Below are 27,902 nucleotides of genomic sequence, written 5' to 3' on the forward strand. Positions count from 1 at the left end.
TCTCTACTTAACATGGACAAATATGAAGAAACTTCTGAACTTTCTCATTACTACAGGACTGTATAAGAAAATCTAGAGGCATCTCTATGGACTATGAGTAACATCCAGTAGGTGGCAACAATACGCCAGTGATGCGCCTAGTCTGCCTCATTCAATGAGGAAGACGAAAAAAAATCGTCCCGTGATCGATTACGTCAGTTGTCGAAACAGCACAACTCCGGTAAGGTTGTATTTCATTATCTTTGTCACTGGTTCAGATGAAGCAAATGCTTTCTAAAACTGAGCTATTTGCAGGCTAACGCTGTTTTGTGAACGAGTTACTGTGTTAATGTAGTTCTGTAAACTTGATGGGCTCAGGTCTTTTGCTCAAACGTTAGGCTGAGGATTTGGAAACTTAAATTGAATTTGGCTTTCTGGACGGAAAATGAACATAGGAAATCTTTTGGCGATCATAGCTTGTATTTCCACATACTACTGTATTAATACAGATTTGCATGGAGGTGATCAGTCTGTAGCCTGCCGAGGTGTTCCTGCAGCCCAGGTGGCTTTGATAGTGGCCTTAGCACATCTGTATTTTTGGGTCGGTGTTTCGCATCTCATCATCTCTCGTTGACTTTGCATTTGATACTTGGACCAGCAGCAGCAGAGGACATGACACCCGAAATCATTACTGACTGTGGAAACTTCACATTGGACCTGAAACAGCCTGGATTCTGTGCCTTTCCACTCTTCCTCCAGACTCAAGGAAGTTGATTTCCAAATGATATGCAAAATTTACTTTAACCTGAAAAGAGGATTTTAGACCAATGGACAACAGTCCACTTCTTTCACTAACTTTTTGAGATGCACTTGTATGTGAGCAAATGCACCTTTAGCAAACAAGACTAATCAAAAGCTGTCTAAAGAGGAGTAGGCCTTTGCAAAGCAGGTAGTTTGACTTGTCATGGTAGGAAAAACAGTAATGGTGTATGACAATGGAAAAACCTAAATTTAGTGAAATCAAGAAGGAAGTGGATGAAAGGAGGTGAGCAAAACTCAACTTTTTTTTTATTGAGGTAAAAACATTATTAAAATGTGGAAATATTAAACAGAGATGACTTCTGTTTTTAGAGAGTTTTACAATAAACAATATACATGCATGCAAGTATATGAGTCGAAATATAATTGTGGGACTTTTTGTAACATAGTTGACAGGTATCATAGTTGACATTTTTGCTGTTTTCAGGCCTAAACTCAACATGACTGCCTATAGGCAAACACCACATGACATTTTTAGAGAAAGATTCTTCTAAATATTATATATACAATTGAGTAAAATTGAAATTGAAAGTTATATATAAAGATATTGTAGTAAACCTGTTGGCATGCGATAAATCCACACTTGACTCACACACTACTTTATGTTTAATAACTCAGAAAGACTTTTCAAATTATATATTGACCCATATGTATATCGCATGCCAGTCCCATCCCAGGTACCATATACAGCTATACAGCTCTGAGTTCAAACTGAAGATGAAAGATGTGTCTATCATCAAATACCTCAGACAACACTCAACATGTTGATCCAGAAAGACTTGATTTAATAAAATAGAATGTTAGTAAGCAAAGCTGAAGATGTTTGAAGGCTGACGCAGATTTTCTTATCTCTAAGTCTGTTAAGAAAGTATTTCTTTTGTCGGGAAAACAAAACCTATGCTTACTCAGAAATTCTGAAATGATAAATATATATGTCTTTTCTCTGTAGCCCAAAAACCTTTGACACATGGCATATGAGTGTGGACCATTTGCCATTTTATTATATATGTTAAATGGTCTGCACTTATATAGTACCTTTCTACCTTAGTGGTACTCAAAGTGCTTTACAATGTTTCCCATTCACATGCCAATGGTATTAGAGCTGCCATGCAAGGTGCCTGCCTGCCATCAGGAGCAATTTGGGGTTCAGAATAGAATAGAATAGGTCTTTATTGTCACTGTTACAGAAAGCAATGAAAATCGGTTTGGTACTCTCTGAATAGCAGCATTGAAAATAGACTATATGACACACCCTAAAATATATACAACATAAGAGCAAATCCTAAAATATATACAACATGAGAGCAAAATACGGAAAAGGTTCCCGGTTAGAGACCTGCTCTACACATGATTACTGAACATGAAATGTGGATTGCACTGATATAAATATTGCACTTGTGATATGTGATATTGTCATTCAGGGAGGAGGGAGGTGACATTTGACCGCTTGGGGATAAAAGCTGCTTTTGAGTCTGTTGGTTTTGACTCTAAGTGTCCTGTAACGTCTATCTGGGGGGGGGGAGGAGAAAAGAGAGTGTCCTGGGTGTGAGGGGTCTCTGGTGATTCCCCTGGCTTTCCTCTGAAGTCTGCTGATGTAAACGTCTCTGAGGGGAGGTAGTGTTTTCCCAATCACTCACTCTGCTGCTCACAGTGCAGCAGGTGAACCACACTGTACAGCAGTAGGTCAGGAGGCTCTCAATGGTAGAGCGATAGAAGTTTATGAGCAGCTTTTGGGGGAGCTGAGCCTGACACAGCTTCCTGAGGTAGTACAGTCTCTGTTGGGCCTCCCCACCTGGTGTGAGGTGTGGGTGGACCATGTGAAGTCCATAGAGATGTGGACCCTGAGGAACCTGAAGCTCTCCACCCTCTCTACCTCCTCTCCATCAATGTAGAGGGCGGAGTTCTCGGTTCGCTTTGATCAGTGTCTTACTTAAGGACACTTTGGCCACTAAACTTGCGATCGGTAGACAACTCTCTCTCTACCACGTGAGCTGCAGCAGCCCAAATACATAGAAATTTAAATAATTAAATTCACTGTAAATGACATTTGTACTCCATGTATGAAAATTACTTCAGAATTGCAGCCCAGCTTATGCACTTGGTAGTAGTTTCATGTACATTGCATTTCATCTGAAGTGGCAGTTGAATCCCATAGTTTTGCAGTTTAATTGTGAACTGGATTACTCTGTTGAGCAACACGCTTTGGGTGCTTTGTGTCTTTTAGGTTACCATCATTTGGCAGAGATGGCTGGTCTAAGCATGGCAAAGAGATGGCTACCTGCTCAACTGTTGGTCCTGTGGATTATGACCAACATCTCTGGTGACTGACTGTTATGACTATTGGCTATTTAAAGTGATGTCCCCAGGTCCACTCTGAAAAATGTGTTTCAGTGAAGCGACAAGCTCAACACGGAGTCAAACCTACATGTATTTTGACATTTAACCTGTTTAATTGAAGAATGGATTAAAACAAATATTTTCATTTTTCCCGTCTGTCCTCCAGAGCCAAGAGTGTGCTTGTTTGCTCCTGATGCTGTCACACTGGAGAAAAACTCTGAAGCCAACATCACTATTACTTCCAGGTAACCATGGAAATACAGGCTACACAAGATTTTTTGAAAGTCTTATTCACAATATAGCCGAAAAAGGTTCTTGCACTAAATGTAGTGCTTTGTTTGAATAATTATTCTTTGTATTAAAAGGGAAGACTATGGGAAAACGTCAGTCCCTTTTGGACAAGCAGGGGCTGTTAATTAACAAAATCTGAATCTGAATGAGCACCCTGCTCAATTTTCTGCAAAACTGGCAAGAGAAATCTTACCATGTTGGACTTACTAACTTTTCTGTATCACTGTCAAAACACCACAAGTCTGAGCTTCTTGCTGTTGCATTATTGGATGGGAATGAACAGGCAACAGTACTTCGAGTTGTGAAGCAATCTGGGAAAGGTCTCAGCATTTTAGTACTAATCATGGTCCCAAAACCTCGCAGACCGCAAAGAAAAGGTTTATATGTCATTTATTCATGTATTCATTTGTCATTTATTTTGCTCAGCAATGTCACATCATTTACTGAAATGTTCGTAAAAAGAAAACTTTACTGCGATGAAGACAGACTGTAATGTGAGAATAAAGAGGCTCACCAATATTTATTGTCATCTAGGTTTCGACAAAAAGTTAACAGGTTTAGTTTGTTGTTTCCAGCTGTTTGTGGCATTTTTCCTATGAGTTCATGAAATACCTGCAGCATCAGACAATACAAAAAACATTATTAGTCCTGTGGGAGCAATTTAAGACAGCAGCAGATTCCATTTGGCATCTCCAAAGAGGGAGTATGCATTTATGCAAGCAAAATAACAGCAATAACTATTTTAAAAATTTATTTTCTATTTAGCACTTATTATATAGAAAATAGTAAACTTTTTGTGTTTTTTTCATAAAACAACTTCATGTACACAAATTGGCATTTAAAGTGTTAAAATCTCCAAAACTAGTGAATATATGGTTGTTTTGACCAGAAATGATCCTGATTAAAATAAATTGGTTATCAAAAGTGAAAAATAATATTAATGTACAACATTTTTATGGCACGTTTTTTGATAAGGAAGTTATTGTCTTTTTGGGCCCTGAATGTGAGTTTGTTAGTTGTTTTTTATAATAGTTTTTATTAATTTGTCACTGGATAAAAATAATAATGCATTTGAATCAATGTTAGTACTAATCAATGATACATGTCAGCCTGTAATAATCAAAAAAAAATTCCCTTTAGCACTTATTGTGTAGAAAGTAGTTCTTTTTTCATTTTTTTTCATCTAATATATTAGATATAGGGCTGCACAGTCGCGTAGTGGTTAGCACTTTCGCCTTGCAGCGAGAAGATCCCTGGTTCGCGTCCCGGCTTTCCCGGGATCTTTCTGCATGGAGTTTGCATGTTCTCCTTGTGCATGCGTGGGTTTTCTCCGGGTACTCCGGCTTCCTCCCACAGTCCAAAAATATGCTGAGGTTAATTGATTACTCTAAATTGCCCGTAGGTGTGAATGTGTGAGTGCTTGTTTGTCTATATATGTAGCCCTGCGACAGACTGGCGACCTGTCTAGGGTGTCCCCTGCCTTTACCTGAGTCAGCTGGGATAGGCTCCAGCCCCCCCCCCCCCCCCCGTGACCCTAGTGAGGATTAAGCAGTGTATAGATAATGGATGGATGGATATTAGATATATATATTTGGTAGTATTGATCAGGATTGATGTTGGTGAAACAAAATGAGTCACTGAAAGTAGAAAATAATGGTATTGTATAAAGTTTTTAAGCTGTGTTTTTTGACAAGTGTGAATTGTTGTTTTTTTTTTTTTTATGTTACACTACATAAAAATAATAGTGCATCAGATTAAATGTTGTTTTTAATCACTGTCACATCCCAGACTGTGATTATCAAAAATAAATGATTACTTCGCACTTACTATATGGAAAATAAATAATTTTTATTGTTTGTTTGTTTTTTTCATTTAAAAAATTAACAAAATTATGGAGAGATGATGTAAACATTGTTAATAGTAATTAAACAGAGAAAGACACAGAGAAAATAAAACCTTTATCCAGTTTCTGTTGGATTGGTTGTAGCGATGAATGACCAAGCTTTTTACATGGTCTACTAAAAGCCTTTAATTGCTTCAAACAGCGCAAGCATTTTCTGAACATTATAAATGTTATAAAAAGTTATGTGGGTTAGAGGTTGAGCTTTTGTAGATTTTCTGAAACGTAAGCGTTTTAAATTACACATAACTGAACCTTACATTCATCAGTGGGTTTACATTTTTTTTCTGAATCAGATCTTGGTTACATCGTAAGACTCAGTCTAGTCTAAACTGTACTATAGCTGCTTATATACTGCAACAGCAATAGTGTGAATACAAAGTTGGGAGAAAACAGAGAGAATGAATATACTTAGCAAGTTAAATTTACATTCTAGATTCTGGTGGTTGTTAATAGTACTGCAATTTGTAGAAGCAGTTGTCAACATGTAGATTGACTATGTTTTTGTATTTTTCTCTAGTTCAGCTGTCAACCAGTCAGCTGTGATTGCATTAAATGTAACCTACAGCTCCAAGCAGAACTACTCATCTATAATCACATTGCCTGAGCAGGTAATACATGGATTTTTTTTGTTAGTCAAGATGCATGTTGAAACAGTAGAACATAATTTCAAGCTAGGCTTTTGTGCAAGTGTGTTCTGTAAGCTTATATTTATTTATCACCAAACTTTGCACCACTTGAAAGGATTATAATGCAGACTTGGTTCTGCACTTCAGTCCAAGCCGTAACTGTGGTGATCAGTCCCAGTGTTTTCAGTACCCTACTTTACCCACCTGGCCCCATCATAATAAAAAACTAGATGGCACCATAAATATGCACATGTATTGCAAATACAGAATTTTTCAGAGTTTATACCTTCAAGGAAAAGAAGAAACAATGATTTTATTCTGCAGAGAAAGACAGTCTTTGTTGTCAAGGCATGTTCTTGCTTATTCCCCTCTCATGAAGAGATCCATTGTTGTACAAAACAATAATGGGGCATTGACTCTGGGCTTGAACTACATGAAACTGAAATGTGAGCAGAAAGCAGAAAGTAATTATTACTTATCAGACAGGGTACAATCTCTTCTGTATTGTTTTTGTCTAGGTGTTGCTGCCAGCAGAGGCTACCTCAGTCAGTTTCAATGTGACAGCTCATGTTGTCGGTCAGGTGACCACATACCTGCTTAGCAACAACACAGAACTCAACAGGTGGGTATCTGTACTGAAGTAGCATGCACCGACAATATTTTTGTACACAACAGAAGTGAGAATATCTGTTTTTAGTATCAGTAAAATGCCCTTTCATTCAAAATTTCATCACCTTACAGTAATTCCCTTATTACTCCGCCACGTTCCTTAGCGGTTATGTGATGATCGCCGTTGGTTTGTCTGTCTCTCTGTTAGTAACATTACTCAAAAACAGATTAACAGATTTATATGAAATTTTCAGGGAAGCTCAGAAATGACACAAGGACCAAGTGATTAGATTTTGGCAGTGATGCAGCTTATAATCTGCATCCACGGATTTGTTGAAGACTTGTATATCATTGCCAGATAAGCGACACGGCCTCACTGTAACTATGACAAGTGAACACTGCACCAGCTGTCTACTGATGATAACATGATTATGATCCTACTACAAATCGACCGCTGTGAACTTATCAGGACTTATCCATCGTAAATCATACAAGGAACAATTGATTAAATTGTGGGGGGTGTTTCCGAGTCCCATCAATTCCCACCGCCCGCTACATTTTTAGGTGACGCGATTCAGTATCCGTACATAACACGTACACATGCATAACACACACCTGTGCTCAGCGCAAGGTAATTTTGATTGTGAGTACATCTATATTAAATGGCCACATTCTATGTTGCTGTGATTTCTGATCATTATTAACTAATAAACAAATGCTGCATTTGTAAAAAATAAAAAAAATGCTGCATTTCTGACAATGCCATATGGGGGGATGATCAGCCTTGGCGGGGTACTGCGCTCTCTGAGTGCTTTTCTAGTTACTAAGTGGAACAGTAAGGTATTGCTCATATTAAAAACGAAACATTTTAGATGTACTATACTAAACCTATAGTAAAACACAGGTCCCACAGTCGAAACTCAAATGCCAAAAGTCAGCACACCTTGCATTAGATTCATATCTTTTGTTTTCAGTAGTTTTTATGTCTACTTTTATTATTTAATAACAACCTTAAATATGCTGGATCCTGTCTGACCTAAAACATTTATCTTGGTCTCACATGACCAAAGAATGTGCTCTCAACATCCATCAGGCTTCTTTTTATCGTCTTTATCACAGTTTTGTCTTGCAGGCTTGTGCTGAAGAAATAGCAAGATTTTTCTTCTTGGACACTGTCCATCGAGATTGATACTGTCTTTCACACTTACGGAAATGATATTGAAATGGCAATTTCCAGTGATACCCCCAGTGTCAAGTCAAGACTAGATTGTGCAAGCAACTCACTGTCTGCTACGTCAAGAGGACAGCTAGTACAGGCTTGAATAGTGGTGCTATGGATAATTTTTACCTACTGATTACTGCTGCAACAGTGTTTTGACTTCTACGTCCTTTTCTGTCTTTGTGAAAACTTAAAAAAAAAAATCCATTCTAATGGCAATTAATTTCAATATGGACCCATGACGCAGATAGACACATTCCATCTGTCCATGATTTTAAATATGTTCATGCGGTTGAGTTGATTGGAAATCACAGGTGTACTCAATTTTGTTTCAGGAGTTTCTACTTTGGGGCCAGTATTGAAAACAATATTGTCTTATTAAACTATTCATTTTTGATTTGTCATAGGAAGAAACTCTCTACTTGTCACCTTAGGATTAGTGCAATTACCATAAGGTGATCCAATTTTGAATCATTTGATATTTAGGTCTTATTGCACATGAGATGTACTCACTTCTAATATATCCCGTAGTCTTCCCTTTCTTTTATCAGTTTGTCTCGGGGTCAACTGCTCCATCAGTTCAACATGACAAAAGAAACACTTCAGTCATTAAATGCAATAAATGAACAGGTTTATCTTGTAATGGAAAAGCTATTATTAAAAGGCTGATTATCTTTAAGAGACGAATGTGAGAGGCAGTCTTCTCTTTATTCTCACTCCTGCACTGCTCTGCATCCCTGTTTGTTCAGAAAACTGAGTTGCGATGAGGTAGAGTGGACATACCATCATGTCCGGTTTATGTACTATCTTGACTATTAGACTGTTGTTTAAAAAAGTCACACAGTCACCTTGTGCTTGATGTTTATCACTTGTTTGTTTGTTGTTTTTTTTTTGTCCTTGCTGTTATTCTGTCCATCGTGTGCTGTCTATGTTGTGCTGCTTTCCAAATCTTGTATCCTGAATCTTGATGATAACATTAGTACTCCTGTTATGGTTATTATTTCATCAGTCACATTTATTTATAGACTCTTCATTCAAGTATTGTAGACGGAACAAACTATTTATCATACTGTTAAAAGAGCACAGCGCAAACTTATATATAGAATAGTTAACTTTTTTTCTTATAGTAAACTTCATGAAACTCATGAAATATTTTTAGCTGCAAAGGGGGTGCACTGCTAACATATGGAGAGGAGATACCTCTGTGTACTGCATTAATGGAGCTATTGCTGTAGAAAAGCAATGAACTGGGTCTTAGTGTGTTAACATCTAATTTTGTGTACTGATCCACTGTACAGTTTCTTTGTGTTTGTAAGCCCGATTCTCTCTTCTAGTTTGCCTGTCAGAATCCGCTTCATAGTCGTCCACAGCAACATTCTGTCAATATTCAGTCAAGTGATTGGATGGATTTACTTTCTGGCCTGGTCGGTGTCTTTCTATCCACAAGCTTGGGAAAACTGGAGCAGGAAAAGGTAGTTTTCTGTCTGTCCTCTGGCTTTCTTTAAATTTAACTAGATTCTTTGTAACACTTTCTTTGTGAAGTTTTGAACTGTTTAATACTATCAGGTAAAATTGTCATTATCTTTGATGAAATACTATCTCAACACACTTATATTGTATGAAACTGTATGCAAGCACTCAAATATACTCCTCAAATAGGTGAGGTAAAGAAAAATCTAGATAGTTGGACTAGGCAAGTGAAACATCTCTTTCAAGCTGTCCACAAGAATCGAATTCTGAATAATTTTAAGCCTATAGATAGGCCATGCATAGACCTCACAGAAACATGCTTTGTTGTAAGTGTAGTACTTATTGCTTAGGTTAATCTACATTGGCCGGTACTATGTTGCAGAGTTACTGTTCCCTCTATAATGTTTAGACAAAGATGAGTTTTCCCTTTTTTTTTTTTTTTGCCCATGTGCTTCACATGTGGTCAAAGTGCATGTTGTGCTTCATATTTATAGGGTGTTTTTATACATTTTGGTGTATAGAAATGACAGTACTTTTTATATAGTTTCCTGTTGTTTTTTTTTTTTTTTTTTTTTTTTTAGTGGTCATGTTTAGTACCTAATGGCATATCTTTTACATGCAATGAGTGCTTGAAGTCTGCAGTTTACCTGGTGCCCAGTATATACACGATAAATGAGTGTATAAAATATTTATCAGGAATTTACTTCACAGCACTTGTCTGTGAAAAGAATGTATGACATCAGTGAATTTTGTTGAATGCCTGTTTCCTCGACTCTTCTCTCCTCATGTCTCTTACTTCCTCTGCTCATATCTCTGATGGGATGTGAAGAGAAGACAATGTACACTTAGAGAAATGAGAGGAGAGGATAGCTGGGATGATACAAATGATATCAACAGCTGAATAAATACTGAGGTGTTTCCTCTAGGATTTTTTTCAGCAGTGGTGGCAGGCTCTCCGGAGAGCCGTGGCGGCGTAAACAAATGACACTAGACTGCAGATTTTACTTTTGCAACCTATTTATTGAATGGCCAGTTGAAAATGGCTTTGTGGAGGTTGAATGTAAATATAAATTTAAAAAAAAAGTATTTGAACAAGCTCATCTGAAAATGCAGTCTGCACTTACATCATGGCGTGTAGATATTAGCTTAATGCTATCAATTCGTTTACTCGCGTTAGCGACACTGAGTTGGCACCTGGCCCAATTAACTTAAGCTGCCGATATGTTACGTACCGTTAGCTGGCCATCAATATTTTGTGAATGTCTATTTTACTTATAAAATCTATCATGAGTTATCTTAAGCTAATAACTTTTGTCCGGTAAGTCGCTGCCCTATTTTCCAAGACGACTCCTCTGACTCTGACCTGGTGCCTGGGTGCTTGATGTGATGCCACGTTCAAGGCCGCGCTCTCGCGAGTAATTAACGTCGTATTAACCCGATATATCAGAGTAGATACTGAGCAAGATAGTTATCTGTAGTTGCGAATACCCAACACAGAGCAGGACTCTGCTGTGAAGGTTGATACATGCAGTGGTGGTGTATTTGCGACAATAAATAATAAAAAATAAATAATAATCCAGGAGCCCAGATAGCCTACCATGCCCCATATATATATATATATATATATATATATATATATATATATATATATATATATATATATGTATATACATATACATATATATATATATATATATATATATATATATATATATATATATATATATATATATATATATATATATATATATATATATATATATATATATATATATATATATGACAACTTATTTATTGCTATATTGTATATTCCTGATAGAATGTATCTGCACTATAATGCCATGCATTGCAATGTTTGGATGGACAAGTATTGACTTACTGCATTATCTTTGGATTCATTTTTGATCACTTTTCATTCCGTTTGTTGTTCTTGTTACTTTAAGCCGTGTTCTGGCTGAGTTAAATATGTTTTAAAGGCTTTTCAGTAAAGAATGAGGGTCCATCATGGGTAAAACTAGCAGATTGAGACAATTTGACTGTAATTGGCGCTATATAAATAAAATTGAATTGAATTGAATAGATTTCACAAATTTTCAGATTTTACCCCAGGAGTGGCAAATGTAATGTATATAGCAACGTCAAAAAAATATTTGTTTGAGCATGAACATTTTTTGACCGTATCAAATTTTTTGGTAAGTTATATTTCAACTTTACATTTCAGTTTCTGTTTTAAATCCAAATTTGAATTTATTCATTAGTTAAGTGCTAACAACACGTAATCTGGTATTTACACATGTAACAATAATATACTTCCGTGTTAATGTTTTTCTTTAATATCTTTTCAGATACCAATAGAGTTGCGTCGACTATTCTGCTGATAGTAGAGCAGATAACCGCAAATTTCAGGAGGCTCGTTCCTTTCCTTAAACAACCACCAAAATTGGCACACATACTCCTTGGGGGTTGCTCATTTGATAAAACCCATTAGCCACCTAAAAATTCAAGATGGTGGCCATTTTTCAAGATGGCCACCATTGAATATACAGAAATACTGCTTTTGCAATAAAATCGCAAAGACTTGTCCTGTTTGAATGATCTTGGTGTCAAATCATACATTCTTGACTATGTAGAATCCGAATTTAGAACCATGTACCTACTCACTGGCTTCCTAGTACCACACTACCAGTCCTGAAATCCTGATTAGGATTAAAAGTGCCCATATCATAGGCACCATCAGTCCAATATACCGTACTTTCCAGACTATAAGCCGCTACTTTTTTCTCACGCTTTGAACCCTGCGGCTTATAACGATGTGGCTAATGTATAGATTTTTACGGGCGAGCTTCATGCCGCCAATGCGTTTAGCCTCATCACATCAGACCAAAAAAATTACCCAATAGGTCACAGTGGACCAATGAAACTGTTCGAATTCAATCAAACGCACTCACGCTAAATTCTTCAGATCAGTCATTTTGCGCTTCATGCACACACCCTCATCATGGAAAACACACGAAGAAATGCATAAGATGCAGCTTTTAAGTTAAAGGCAATCGATCTGCCTGTCGAAGAAGGAAACAGAGCTGCTGCAGGTTAGCTTGTTATCAATGAATCCATGGTGAGACGTTGGGGTCGACAGCATGAACTGACTCAGTGCGTTTTACTGCCATGTTACTGCCATGTTAAAGGCACTGTTTTGGGGGGAAAAAAAGTCATTTATTTAAATAAAAGTTAAAAAAATCTTTCTGTGCAAATATCTGATGTTACAATATGGACACATGTGGCTTATAGTCAGGTGCAGCTTATATATGTACAAAACTTTTTTCTTTTTATAATTTAGTGGTTGCGGCTTATATTCAGGTGCGCTCAATAGTCTGGAAATTACAGTATTATTGGGTGTACATGTAGGCAGTAGGCCTTTACTCATTTGTCATTTGTTGTCTTGCTGCCTGGATGAGTATTCTACAATGCTTCTAAACCTCGCAACTGCACAGTGTCGTGCAGGTTAGACCAAAGCAGTAGCATTTGCATCGACCACAGCACTCAGACTTGCATCCACACTTGGTCAGCTGCTGGCAACTTTCTGCAATGGGTGGGAGCTCTGTCCAAACGACCCATCACAGATCTCCTTTCGTGGCAGGAGTGTGCGTTTTTGGTTGACATACTGCTCACTGACTTCAGATGCAGCCTGCCTGGTAGGCAGCATGCTTCACATGCTGGTTCAGCACTGCTGAGGTTGGAGGAATGGCTTCATATGGCCTCTGCTTCTGAGCAAACACGTCCAACCTCGCATCATTGACACCTTCAGCTATGCTGGATCTGTCGTTCATCATCCACTACAGGTGGGTACTGGCTGAGTTTGCTGAAGACACCGAAAGCCTCATCACAAACATCCCAGGTTTGCCAAGCAGACTTCTTCCTTTTGCCACGGACTGCTGAAACAACATGGTAGCCAGTGAAGGCTGGAAGAAGAGCATCCATTTGCTCTTTTCTGCAAGAGTGCAACACAAATCATGTACAGGAACCCATCTCAGGTTCAGGTTCTCAGGTCCTTGGCCAAAGGCAACCCAGAACTGCTGCAGACACTTCTGGAGTGCCGGAAGTGCCTGTAGAACACCGACTGCAATGACGACAACATCTGTGTCGTTGGCTTTGACCATGATGACTTTGCTGCCTGCTTCTGTTGCATGCCTCGCATACATGTCGATCTGCATGTCAGCTTCTTCATGACTGCACGGTGCCACCCCAGCCAGATTGATAGTGCGGTTGCTGACAGCATCTTCTTCCTTGGTCACAATGACCACATTTGATGTGACCATATGTGCAATCTTATCAGCCAGAAAGTTGAACAGCTCAGGTATGTTCATTTTCTCTCAGGAAATTTCACCAGTTTGAGGGAATTTTGCCCTCCCCTGTCAGCATGCATCTCACTACATGTGCTTGCTTTGATCTAGTTTCAGCTTTCAGATGGTCGGTAGCCATCAAATACAATGTCTGTTCTCCGGTACTTGCTTGTATTGTTGGAAGGACATCGAGCATTGCATACTCTTCGATCATCTTTGAACTCCATTGGGGCAGACTGTTCACAGACGCTGCACCATCAATGATGATGGTGTCGGTGTCTGGCTCTGCCTCAGGGGTTGTAACTTGGCTCTCAAGAATGGTAGTGAGGTGTGTTTTCTGACAGTTGTGGAGCTTTCCACCATCACTGAGGGCAGCAGGATGTGACTGATTCTCATGATGGAAGAACTCCTTCAAGTCACATTCTCTTTTCTGGCATGATATGAACAGCTTGGAGAACAGTTAACAGTCTTCCTTCAGCACTTCTTGCTTTGAAGAGTCAACAGACGCTGGTACCTGTTGCAAAAAGTCAACCCTGTTCTTCTTGACTGGTTCATAGATGGTGGATTCTTCTTCCCTTTCCAGTCCCTTCATAAACTCCTGGAAACAGATCTTGCCTTTCTTAAGGTATGTGCCAGTCAGCTTGGCGGCAGTGTGTGAGCAATATCCTTTGTATCAAATGAAAGCAGGTCCTGACTCTCCTCCTGGAAAGGATTGCCCGTATCTTTCATGGCTTCTGATAGCTTTTCTAATTTCTCAAGGACCACTCTTTCTGCTTGTTCTGTCTCCTCATAGTGGCTGGTGTGTTCAGTACCCTCTTTGGTCTCACATGCTGCCTCATACTGCACAACCAAGTGAATGACTTCAGGACCAGCTATCATCCATCTTCTCAGTGCTGATGGGTCTTCAGTCACATGGATGGATGGATGGATGGATGGATGGATGGATGGATGGATAGATGGATAGATGCTTAGATTAAACCTTTATTGATCCCACAGCAGAGGTGGGTAGTAACGAGTTACATTTACTCCGTTACATTTACTTGAGTAACTTTTTGAAAAAAATGTGCTTCTGAGAGTAGTTTTACTCTGCCATTTTACTTTACTTGAGTAGATTTGTGAAGAACAAACGCTACTCTTACTCCATTATACTGGGCTACACTTCACTTGTTACTTTTTTATTTACCACATTAGATCTGCTTTATTTTTTTGGAGAGATGCCCTCAGTGGATCTACCACAACTGTGTTTCACCAATCAGATGAAGCAACAATAATCACGTGACTCCGTTTCACCAGACGCCACCCTGCGGTCACATGACCTCATACGAACTGTGGCAGCATAGCGGCACAAACTCTACACACGTAGCAAACAGGGGATGAAAAAAACGTGGTATTTTTGAGAAATTTGGTCTTGCTTCGGAGTCCGACAACATTAGCATAGCATTAGCATTGATGTCTTTGGCTTTTGTCTTCTGTTTACTAACACGGGCGAAGTGAAGCGTGACGTCAGGCTTGATATGTCCGTGTGATACAGCGAGGGGTGGGTGGGTGAAATACAGCATACAGCATATCTTGTCACTGGAAGTAGTTTGCACTGTTCAAGCATACAAACGTTACCTTACTACAGGTATTTGTTTCAAAAGCTTTATGTGTGAAAAACTGAGATTTGGAAATTTGTGTTTCTTGTGCCTTAATTTGTCATTTTGTAAAGATGTTGTTTATTTTTGCTTTTTTAAAATTTTATTATTTAGAAATACCAGAATTTGCACATTATTTTACATTTTTGTCTGTCTGATCACATCGTTTCAAAAAAATAAATCGGACATTACAATCAAACAGTTACTCAGTACTTGAGTAGTCTTTTCACCAAATACTTTTTTACTCTTACTTGAGTAATTTTTTGCATGACTACTTTTTACTTCTACTTAAGTGATATTATTTTGAAGTAATGTTGCTCGTATTTGAGTACAATTTTTGGCTACTCTACCCACCTCTGTCCCACAGCGGGGAAATTTTCAGTGTTACAGCAGCAGAAACAGTAAATAGAAAAAGAGCAGCACACAGTGCACAGATATAAATAAGTACTTTCTCCTCATAGAAGAAATATGAATATAAATATTTCAAGAAAACAATTCTGTGAAATTGTCCTTATTTACATGTATTGCAGTTAGTTAGTGGGTGAACTGAACTACTGAGAGCTTGATTGTTCCGTCTGACTGCAGCAGGAAGGAAAGACCTGCAGTATCTCTCCTTTAGACACCGTGGGTGAAGCAGTCTTTCACTGAAGGATCTCCCAGTGATGTTACTGTTTCCTGCTGGGGGTGGGAGGTATCCTCCATGATAGTCAACAGCTTTGTCATCATCCTCCTGTCTCCCACCACCTCCACGGGATCAAGGGGGCAGCCCAGGACAGAATTGGCTTTCTTTACCAGTTTGTTTAGTCTCTTCCTGTCTGCAGCTGTGATGCTGCTGCTCCAGCAGACCACTCCATACAAGATGGCTGATGTCACCACAGAATCATAAAAGGTCCTCTGAAGTGCTCCTTGCACCCCGAAGGACCTCAATTTCCTGAGCAGGTGGATTCTACTCCGACCTTTCTTGAAGAGTGCATTGGTGTTAGCAGTCCAGTCCAGTTTATTGTTTAAGTGAACACCCAGGTACCTGTAGGAGTCCACAATCTCAATGTCTGTTCCCTAGATGTTCACTGGTGAAGGAGAAGTGTGTCTGTCTGCTGATGCTAAAATCCACCACCACTTCCTTGGTTTTCACCATGGTGATCTGGAGGCAGTTCAACAGGCACCAGTCCACAAAGTCCTGGTTGAGGTCTCTGTACTCCTCCTGTCAGCTCGATTTGTGTATAACAAAGTTTCCACTCTGGAACTCCTGAGCCAGCTGAGGATATATGTATATATGTGTATATATATATACATATATATATATATATATATATATATATATATATATATATATATATATATGTATATGTATATGTATATGTATATGTATATATGTATATGTATATATATATATATATATATATATATATATATATATATATATATATATATATATATATATAAACCATGCAACATTATTTTTGTTAATCTGTTCCAACATTTGAAAGTCAGAGGTATCCCATCTCTAAATTTTTTGTAAATATTTTTGGCAGTTTTGTATGAATCAGCATATTTGCAGCATTTTGTTCAAAATCACACCAGTTAGGTTTTTGTGCAAATTATCACTTCAAGCATTTTTAGGAAATCATTAACTGTCATATCTTCAAACCTTCATTTGTGCAAACCCCTGCCTTTGTAACATTTCTGAACTCTGTCCCATGTTTGTACAAATTATCAGTTATGTAAAAAAAAAAAAAAAAAACTCTTTCACTTTTTGAAATGAATCTTATTAAATTCAGACTAATCACCAAATCTGTAGCATTTTCAACACATCATAACAACAAATCATTACGTTTCCAACAAATTATTTTCACATTTTTGTGTAATGGCTCACTGTTTTGAATGACAACGTATGTTATCTCTTTCTTTGTCTGTAAATGTCTGTTAGTGGGAAGCCTGACATTGCATTCTGTTCACCAAAGTACTGTAATCTGGTGTATAATTTGACACTGCAACTCTGAGACAGTCTTGTAGATGTGCATCAGTAAGGTGTGTCCTGTGTTTGTTCTTGATGAAGTATATATGAGGCTGATTCACAGAGATAAGCTGAACCAAAAAGACAGGCAACTTTCTTAGTAGCTGTACATACACCATTGTACTTTTCTGTGTCCACAATGCACCAAAAGTTTGGTGCAGACTGATGGGTTTTGAGGTGAAGGTCATTTTGCAACGTCAGGATTTCCATCGCCACCTGTCCAGCATCCAGGCTGAATACGGCACTTAGTTGCTCAGCAATGCATGTCATGTCTACTTGCATGAAAGGATTTGAAATGAATGACACACATGGCTCAAGTTGATCAAAGTCACAAAACCTGTTCTCAAAATCTTGTCCCAGTCTGTTTATGCCTTGGGAGTACATTTCCACTGCTTTCTCAAAAGCCCCAGATGCAGAAGCATTCTCATTCAATAATGACTGTACGGAGGGAAAGTGCCGCACTTCTTTCCTCTGTAAATGCACAGAGAAAATGTTCATCCTAGCTATAAATGCATTTACAGCGCTTATCATGTCAGTGACAGTCTTACCTTTGCCTTGCAGCTCACAATTCAAATGGTTCAGTTTTCCAGTGATGTCCATTAAAAATGCAATGTCATGTATCCATTCAGTGTCCTCAAGCAGCGAAATGTCTTCCCCTTAGGATTGCATGAACTCTTTGATTCTTTGAAAAGTGACAAAAATGCTGCAAAACTCGTCCCCTGTTGAGCCATCGGATTTCTGTGTGTAGTAACAGGTCACCATATTCAGCTGACAGCTCCTGTGAATGTCCTGTGTGCTTGGCTTTGGAGCGGATGCCTTTTATGATCTTCACGACAGGAGTCATCACATGATCAAATCCGGTCACTTTGCACATATCGCCTGCTGGTGAACGATGCAGTGATAATGCAGAAATTTTGGGTAGTCTGGATCACCTCTGCATCGCGCAATGAAGCCTGCATGGAGGGAGCCCTGTCCGTCGCCACTGAAACAAGCTTTTCTAATGGTACATTTTTCTCCACAAAGATACTTTTCGCCGCATTTTACATGTCAATTCCCCTCTTTGTTGTCTGCAGGGGCAAAAGTGTCAGGATTTCTTCTTTTGTGGAGAAATCATCAAATGCCATCCGGATAAACATCATCAGCTGAACTGTACTGGTGATGTCCACGGACTTATCACACTGAATGCTAAACCACCTGCACTTAGCCAGATCCCGGTCCAGTTGCTCTGTCAAGTTTTCAGATATAGCCGATATTCTTCTAACCATCATACTTGCCCCTGGTTGGACATCAGAGAGAGTGGAGATGGCATCTGGACCATTCTTCTCGTCTTTGAACACAGTGTTTGCAACTAACATCATTGCTTCTTTCAAGACCTCCCCGTCTGAAAAGGCTTTCTTGTTCTTTATCAAAAAATCTGTAGCTCTAAATGAAGCCTCAGTTGCTTTTTGTGATTTTTCTCGCTGGCCTCGTGAAAATAGACTGTTGTTTGCCCAAAACTGCCTTTAAGTCCCGGGTTTTTTCTGTCCGTAGTACGCTACCAGGTGGGTAGTTAGCATGGAAGCTTTTGTGGTGGGTCAAGTAGTGTCAAGTAGCGTCTCTCCACATTGTGCCGCAACTGGAGACGTTGCAGTTTGCGATGCTCACACTAAGCTTTGAAGCTAGGCACCTCTTCGAGTTGTTCATCTGTCTCTTTCAAGTAGTTGATGTGGGCTGCCTTAAGAAGCTTGTACAGATTGCATGCTGTTATCTGGTGCATCTGCTGTGTCCTAGTAATGCTCAAAACTGTCAGAAATTAATCTGCTGTCCCAGGAGATGCTATCCTTGCTTACTCGAGGGCTCCTGTCAAGCTACAGTCCTGCTGATACTGAACCCCATGCTTTCACAGCAGCAGTGCCACCAGTGTGCTCTGGTTGTTCATTGACATCCGCTCTGTTGAGCCACTACTCTACATCTTCCGCTGCAAATCTCTCACCATCTCTCACCGCATCACGTCATGTCCAGTTTGGAAACCTTGTACAAGAGGATGCTACACATACTAAACCTCTAACACTATGATATACACTACCATGTATTTTTGCCGAGTCAGACATGAACATGAACCTTTAATTTAGCAGAATATTAGGATTCCAGGACTGATAGTGTGGTACCAGGAAGCCAGTAAGTAGGTACACGGTTCTAAATTCGGATTCTACATAGTCAAGAATGTATGATTTGACACCAAGATCATTCAAACAGGACAAGTCTTTGCAATTTTATTGTAAAAAGCAATATTCCTGTATATTCAATGGCGGCCATCTTGAATTTTTAGGTGGCTAATGGGTTTTATCAAAAGAGCAACCCCCAAGGAGTATGTGTGTCAATTTTGGTGGTTGTTTAAGGAAAGGAACGGGTCTCCTGAAATTTGCGGTTATCTGCTCTACCATCAGCAGAATAGTCGACGCAACTCTATTGGTATCTGAAAAGATATTAAAGAAAAACATTAACACCGAAGTATATTATTGTTACATGTGTAAATACCAGATTACGTGTTGTTAGCACTTAACTAAGTCAAATTTGGATTTAAAACAAACTGAAATGTAAAGTTGAAATATAACTTACCAAAAAATTTGATACGGTCAAAAAATGTTCATGCTCAAACAAATCTTTTTTACGTTGCTATATACATTTGCCACTCCTGGGGTAAAATCTGAAAGTTTGTGAAATCTGCTGGTTTTACCCATGATGGACCCTCATTCTTTACTGAAAAGCCTTTAAAACATATTTAACTCAGCCAGAACATGGCTTAAAGTAACAAGAACAACAAACGGAATGAAAAGTGATCAAAAATGAATCCAAAGATAATGCAGTAAGTCAATACTTGTCCATCCAAACATTGCAATGCATGGCATTATAGTGCAGATATGCAATATAGAATACATTCTATCAGGAAGGTATCAGGGCATGGTAGGCTATCTGGGCTCCCGGGCTATAAATTAAAAAAAAATAAAGAAAAAAATTTGAAGGAGTGGCGGCTAGGATTTTGGAATGGCGACCCACCACTCCTAAATGAATGTAGAGGAAACACTGGGTGTTTAGAAACATCTTGAATAAAGAAAGGTCCCTGATCAAGTTCACCAAAATGCTTCCAATCTCAGTGGACAGCCCTTCATCCCATAGCAGGATAGTGATCCCAGCAACAAAGAGTTCTTCAAATTTTTCATACAGCTGCTTAATTTTTTTAGAAATGGCCTCTAAATGTGTACCTGGTGACATTTCTCTGCAAGGTGTGGACCTCAATAACATGACATATTTCTATCCAGTTGTCTCTCTGATATGTTTAGGTAGACTGGATTTAAGATTTGAAATTTGGTCTTCAGAAATGCACTAATGTGTTTGTCTTCAGTGTTGTAGGTCTCAACTTTGACTTCCTCGCTCTCAACCTAACAGGATTCATTGCTTACAGTGTCTTTAACATAGGGCTGTTCTGGGTACCTTATATAAAGGTAACTTCATCCTATAAAAGAGCACCTCCACTGTTCATACACATGCAAGTCAGGCTGGCGGTTATAGTTAGTGCCATTTAGCCTGGAGAATTTTTTTAGAAGTGTAACGCTCAATCACAGGACTGCAATCAATTGTACTTCAATGGACAGCTAGAGCACATGAGTCTTCCATGAGCCTTACAGCTTTAGGATGAGAGGTAATACGTCTTCAAGAACCTAAAAAATAAGTTGCTGTCTACTGAAGTTTCTAGGAGTCACATTCAAGTTTCCTGACCAGAAACATTTTCTCCTAGTCGATTCACAGTAAAGTATGTTAACGCCAGACAAAGTTTTAGAAACAGCTCATCTATAGATTAATTAATGCAACACAATGTAACAAAAGCCAATTTGGGGTATTTCTTGTTTATGCATATATATAGTATGTTTTATGCCTAGAGCGGACTGTTACACATCTCACTTCTGTGGAGCTGCAGTAGGTCTTGAGTGCATGTCCAGCATGTAGTATCTATTTTCTATTAATCTGCAGTGTGCCTACCCTGCAGGAAGAGTTTCTGAAGAGGAACCCAAATGGAATCAACCCTGTCAATGCTAATGATGTTTTCTTCAGTCTCCATGCTGTCCTGCTGTGTTTGGTTTACATCAGCCAAGCTGTTATTTATGAGGTAAGTGTCTGTAATTCAAAGAATATTGTGGTGCTATCCTGCTATCCCCACCCCCCTCATCTCCACTGTCACTCCAACCAGTTGAGACAGATGGCTGCCTTTACTGACCCTGGTTCTGTCTGACTTTTTTTCCCCCCTCTGTTTTAATTTTTAATTTAAAATTTTTTTTTGTTCCTTTTCACCGTCCACATTCATGCTCAAAAACTCATGAAAATTTGTAAACACGTAAGAATTAGCGAACAATGTCATATTTTATGGAAATTGTGGATGTGTGAAAATGACTCCATAGCACCCCCTGCAAAATTTGTAACATGTCTCACAGGCAGGACATCTCACCTACATCTACCAAATTTGCTAGGCATATGCAGCACGTTAGGCTGAACAAAAAAGTCAGTGGTGCCCATATTCTAAACCCAACAGGAAGTCTGCAAATTTTCATTAACTGTGGGAAATTTGATGATTTTTGGGCATTTTTGCTGATTTTCAAGAGCGAAATCCTCCTAGTAGGTAAATCGAAAAACACTAAAATTTTGCCAGTACACACAACAGACTGAAATGATGAAAAGTTATCAAAATCTTCCAAAAGTCTGAGGGCGTGGCCATGGCGGCAATTTTAATGCTTCGCCATGAAAACCAAGTGCTGTCCAACTATCCTTTACATGTTCCAATCTGCCTCAGACTTTACATGTTTGATCAGAGTCCCACCTTGATCACATCCATATGCCAATATCCATTTACAGTCATAGCACCACCTGCTGGCAAAAGGAAATGACATGTTTGACAATTATACATATAGTATTCCTATTCCATTGCCCAGATTCACCTCAAATGTGGTGACATAAGAAAAAAAAAACAAAAAAAAACAAGATGGTGGCATGCATGGATGCAGTGGATCCAGGAGACAGAGAGAGTGAAAGTTTTGAGTGTCTTGCCTATCCCAGACTTAACTAAATGTCAGGGCAATGAATATTGCTAAAGTTGAGACTCTCGGTTGTGATTTGGACATACTATGCCAGCACGGAATACTATCGAAGACTACGCCAGCAACTAACCGACAGAGAAGGAAGTACAAGCGATTTGAACGTAAACAAAAGAGGGGGAAGAGAGCCAGGATCCATGCTAGGCTAAAGGCTAACCCCTCCAGACCAGCAGTACCGTCTCTCCTATTCTCCAATGTCCACTCCCTCGACAACAAGCTGGACGAGCTACGTTTGCTGAGAGAAACCCACAGAGAGTGGAAAGACTGCTGTGTGTTTGCTTTCACAGAAACATGGCTCCATGACAACATCCCAGTCGTGGCCATACACCTGGAGGGGATGACATTGTTCCAGGCAGACAGAGAGGCTGCTAGCTCTAGTAAGAGCCGACACGGGGGCCTGTGCATCTATATCAACAAGGACTGTTGTGTTTATGCCACGTTTGCCTCTAAACACTGTTCTCAGTTGGCGGAGTTCCTCATTGTGAAATGCCGGCCACTCTACCTGCTGAGGAAATTCACCAATGTGATTATAGCCGCTGCTTGCTGTTCCTGTGACTACAGTTGCACATATTATTCAAAAATTTAAGATCCATGGGACTGTTGCCAACCTCTGTTCAGTTACATTGTAAAGTGTACAGAGGATTTCACTGTAATTAAGACCTTCACTGCACGTGGCAACCAAAACCTTGGATGACTACAGAGGTGCACTTGCTGCTGCCAGTCTGAGATTCAGCCTTCAGGGCGGGAGATAGGACTGCTCTAGCTCAGCCAGGTCTGCACTCTCAAAAGGGACGCAGAGAAAATCCAGGGACACAGGAAACACCAGACGGATGTGGCAGGGAGTCAAAGCGCTGACGAACTACAAGAGCAGGCAGGTGGTCGACGACGGCGCTTCTCTTCCAGACAGGCTCAACAACTTCTATGCATTCTTTGAAGCATCAAACCCGACAACCAGAGAGAGGGCTGGTCCTTCTCCTCCATCTGGCCAGCTTTCTCCATCAACGCAGCAGACACACAGAGGATGGCCTCAAGGCTGTGTGCTCAGTCCACTGTTGTTTACACTGTAAACACACAACTGTGCAGCCACACAAGAGGCGATCCAGATCATAAAGTTTGCCAACGACACCACAGTGGTGGGACTCATTTGTGGGAATGAGGAATCAATGTACAGGGATGAAGTGAAACACCTAGAGGGCTGGTACAGAGAGAACAACCTGCTGCTCAATGTGGACAATATGAAGGAGATGATCATCGACTTCCAGAGGTCACGACCTGAGCATGCTCCCCTCAGCAACAGTGGCTGCACAGTGGAGAGAGTGGAGAACATCAAGTTCCTTGGAGTGCAGATCTCGCAGGATCTGAGCTGGAAGAAGAACACCTCAGCAATCTTCAAACGGTCCCAGCAGAGACTGCATTTCCTGAGGAAGCTGATCAACAGCTTTGTTCCACAAGCTGTCAGAATACTGAACTGCTGATCTGAATTTGCACACACATCTGCATCTTAAATCTAATTTCAGTATTTTCAGTTTGAGTCTCAGTATTTAAATTATTTATCAGTCCACAAGGTCACTTTACCTGTGTGCACTTTACATCACAGGCTGCTGCTATAGACACTAGTAACTCAACTGTCAATTTGTAAATACTGCCAATTTTGTAAAAAGGATGTCTTAGGGATGTGTGTGTGTATGGGTGGGAGTTTGAGTGGGGGTGTGATTGCATGTGTTGATGTCTTAATTGCTTTAAGTTACTGGATCCTGGAGAAACACTCTCTAATCTTACCTGTGCTACTGTTGTATGTACAACAAAATGACAATAAAGCTTTATTTGATTTTATTTGGTAAGCCTTAAGATGTTGATGATGACTCATGGTGAAAAGTCATTTTATACAACACTGTTGCCATGGCAATGCTTCATTGCCAGCAATGTTGTACTCTGGCTTGAATCCTTTTATCGGAGTAGACAGTGAAACAAGCATTATAGTGAATTTACTTAACAGTTAACTCTGACAGTGGACTCCACTGATCCACTGCTGTATCAGTCGTTTTAAACAATTTGCTGTCCTGGAATAGAGAGCATGTTGATTTGGGCACAAAAACAGAGAAAAATCTTTAGTCACTGAACAGCCCTTACCAACAAAGTAGTAGAAACAATTTGAATTAATCATTCAATGGAAGACAGTTTAGTATTCATGGTAGTGAGGATGACACGACTCTATTTTACTAATAACTTTTCCATTGGGGTCATCGTAGTGCATCATAGTGTGTTTTTAGAAACATTTTCAGAACTTCCTAAACTGATAGGTTCTTTCATTCTGTCCTGGCAGTTCTTCTGGCAGGATATCCTGTACTGTTTGGAGTTAAATTCTCTGTGTCTTCTCTATTACAGAGGGGGAATCAGAGAGTCTCGTGGATGGCCTTGTTCTTGTTGCTGATTGGCTGGACATTTGCTTTGATCAGCTTATTTCTTGCTGTAGCCAAACAAATCACCTGGTTGGACTACCTTTACTACTTCTCCTATATTAAACTAGCAGTCACTCTGATCAAATATGTGCCACAGGTAAGCTAATTTAATGACATGTCTACACTGAAGGACCAAAAATATTCAGTTGAATAATAACAGAATTACATTAGAAAGGAGTCAGAACTATCTTTGTTATATGTTCCCTTTATTTTGTGTGCTTGAGATGAAAATATGTTACACAAAAAATGGTAGGATTGTCTTTATTTAAATGTTTTCAACAAACAAAGCACTACCTAATTTGATTCTGTACACATTTCTGTTTTTCTCCTCTCACTGATAGAAAAGCATGCAATGCATTTTCACTCATTCTATGTTTGCTGCAGAATTCATCAATACAGCATACATGATGACAGTCTGTTGAATGCTGTCCTACAAAATTTTGTCAAGTATCATCTAGTGTTTGTTTCTCGTTGCCAATTGGATGAATTGTCATTGACAGCTGGTGGTTTTCTGTCTGTGTTTCTAGGCATACATGAACTACAGTAGACAGAGTACTGAAGGATGGAGTATTGGTAATGTGTTGCTGGACTTCACTGGTGGAACCCTCAGTATTCTACAGATGATCTTACAGTCTTACAACAATGGTAATTACTGTAGTCATGATGTATTACCTATGCTGTACTTCCTAAAGCATGTAAACAACCGTGCTGGATTTCCGGCGTGCTGCACCGGTGTTTGGCTCAAAAAAAAAAAAAAAAGAAAAATAGGACTACGTTGCCAGTCGAGTTCGTCTACCAATGGAATGAGGGGAATGCAGCTTTTGCTCTCAACCAAACTAATATCACTAGCCAATGGGAAGTAGAGTGGGAGTGAGTTTTAGAATGAAGTTGAGATCCAGCTGCGGGTGAGTCCCTTATTGTCATGGTTATAGTGACGCAGTGATACAGAAATCTTTAAGAAATCCGTGGATCCAGACTATAAGCCACATCACTGCCAAAATCTAATCACTCGGTCCTTGTGTCATTTCTGACCTTCCCTGAAAATTTCATCCAAATCCGTTTTTCCGCTTTTTTTGAATAATGTTGTAAACCGACAAATAGATGAAAAGTAAAATGCACGCTGATCGTCACATAACTCTGTTGCGTTCCTTGGCAGAGTAAATAAAAATAAATGCACTGCCCGAGGTTGGAAGAGTTAAACAGATGCCAAGCCCTTCAGTTGCTGGTTCAAAAAAATTGAACGAGTCAGAGTCAGGTGCTTGCTTCTGTACCGTGTGTTTAAAAAAAAACTCATGTACGCAACTAGCGGCAAAAAGTGCTGCCACATCATGAGTGAGACCCACAGAGCTGCTGACCTCTGAAACTCACAACTCGTTTACCAGGAGCAACATCCACCGCTGAGGTACCGACGTCAGACTGATCGGTTTTGTGATTTAAAAACACGTGTGTGCTCATTCATTGCAGAACATGGCTTGTCGTTCACCAGATCTCAGCCACACGTTAATCTGTGTAAAAAATTGAAGATAAAAATGCTTTGACAAAACTGTCCGTGTCAAATCAGCATGTTGGTTCCATAAATACACGGCATAGCACCAGCATTTCAGAAATGAGCATTTAATGTTTTTGTTATTTCAACTGAACTGTAGTTTGCTGTTACAAACTCTATTTTTTAATTTATTTTTTTGCACTGTAACTGTTTGCATAGTTGTATTTCAGAGTAAGTAGTGCAAATGCTGCACACATTGTTAAAAGGTGAATCAATGTCCTTTTCCATGTCTTACTGATTGGTTACTAAACAATATATTTCCACGATGTAGTCAGATGGAGTACCGACCACCACCTACTGACCTTTTTAGTATTACTATAATCTGCATTCTGAGTTTGTGAAGGCAGATATCTTCATTTCTTATTAAATAGCTAGATTGTACCCCAACCCGCACACAAAAGGAAGAAAGTTCAGGTTTATGAATGTTTTTCACTTTAAGCCTTGCAAGTGTGACTGCAGTAACAAGCTTGCTGTGCCTGACTAACAATATGTCTATGATTTGGAATTATTTCCAAGCCCACATATATCGGTATTGGTATCGGTTGATATTGGAATCGGAAATTGAGAGTTGTACAATATCGGCATATCGTTTTTTGGCAAAAAAGTCAATATCGGACATCTGTGTATATATATGTATGTATGTATGTATGTATGTATGTATGTGTATATATGTGTGTGTGTGTGTGTGTGTGTGTGTGTGTGTGTGTGTGTGTGTGTGTGTGTGTGTGTGTGTGTGTGTCTATATATAGTTTAGATAAACCGGGTTCCACCGGACAGATTCTAATATTCTAATTTGATGGATTTGAAGGTGCGAGACTTTTCTGTATCTAATTTTATCATTTGACTGATCTGTTTGTTAAATGATGTAAATTGTGCGTTGTGCACTGACTTGCATGGCTAAAATGAACAAATGTGTGTACATGTACGTTTAAATGAAATGAGGAAAAAAGTAAACTGCCGGTGGTAATCCACTTACATTTACCACAGAATACTGTTTACTGGAACATGATCTTTGTACTAACTTTGATGTGTGTTGTTCCTCAGATGAGTGGAAGCTGGTGTTTGGTGATCCTACAAAGTTTGGTCTGGGTCTCTTCTCTGTGGTATTTGACATCCTCTTCATGATTCAGCACTATTGTCTCTATAGATGCCCCCCTCCTCAGTATGAGGCTGTTGCAGAGCAACAACAAGACTGATGCTGACTCGTTGCTCTGATACAAGGGAGCATGTCTTCCCAAATATTAAAGGGACTGAAGCTACTGAAGAAAGGTTGTCCAGAGCAGGGTTTCCATGTCTGATTTCGATGCAGCAGCTAAGAGCTCACGTTTTGTTTCTCAGAATCAGCACCTGTCTTTTGTCTTTTTTTTTTTTTGAGTAAATGTATGAATACTTTGTTTGGTATTGGACAAGAAAAACTGAGTGCCTGTAAAAAAAAAAAAAAAAAAAATCTAATAAAAAAAAAGACTGCAAAGTAATGTAGCTAGCATGCCCTTTTGTGTTGAGTCTGCGGCCAACCTGGATAAGCTGAGGTTT

The 27,902-nt window shown here is 39.3% G+C and overlaps 1 protein-coding gene across 2 annotated transcripts; it reads left to right on the forward strand.

Moving 5' to 3' along the window:
* On the forward strand, positions 1-27,844 carry ctns (cystinosin, lysosomal cystine transporter). Of its 2 annotated transcripts, none has more exons than XM_023290845.3 (11): positions 1-220; positions 3,023-3,118; positions 3,302-3,380; positions 5,847-5,937; positions 6,474-6,577; positions 9,118-9,255; positions 20,624-20,723; positions 21,266-21,385; positions 24,750-24,920; positions 25,351-25,468; positions 27,414-27,844. In XM_023290845.3, the coding sequence occupies exons 2-11, from the start codon at positions 3,043-3,045 to the stop codon at positions 27,563-27,565; spliced, it is 1,149 nt and encodes a 382-aa protein (XP_023146613.1). In that variant the 5' UTR covers positions 1-220; positions 3,023-3,042; the 3' UTR covers positions 27,566-27,844. The 2 variants fall into 2 exon arrangements, with proteins under 2 accessions (XP_023146613.1, XP_054872295.1); XM_055016320.1 differs by lacking the exon at positions 1-220 and adding an exon at positions 262-1,024.
* The last annotated feature ends 58 nt before the right edge of the window (positions 27,845-27,902 follow it).

This window comes from Amphiprion ocellaris, chromosome 2 (assembly GCF_022539595.1).
Source record: "Amphiprion ocellaris isolate individual 3 ecotype Okinawa chromosome 2, ASM2253959v1, whole genome shotgun sequence".
Taxonomy (NCBI): domain Eukaryota; kingdom Metazoa; phylum Chordata; class Actinopteri; family Pomacentridae; genus Amphiprion; species Amphiprion ocellaris.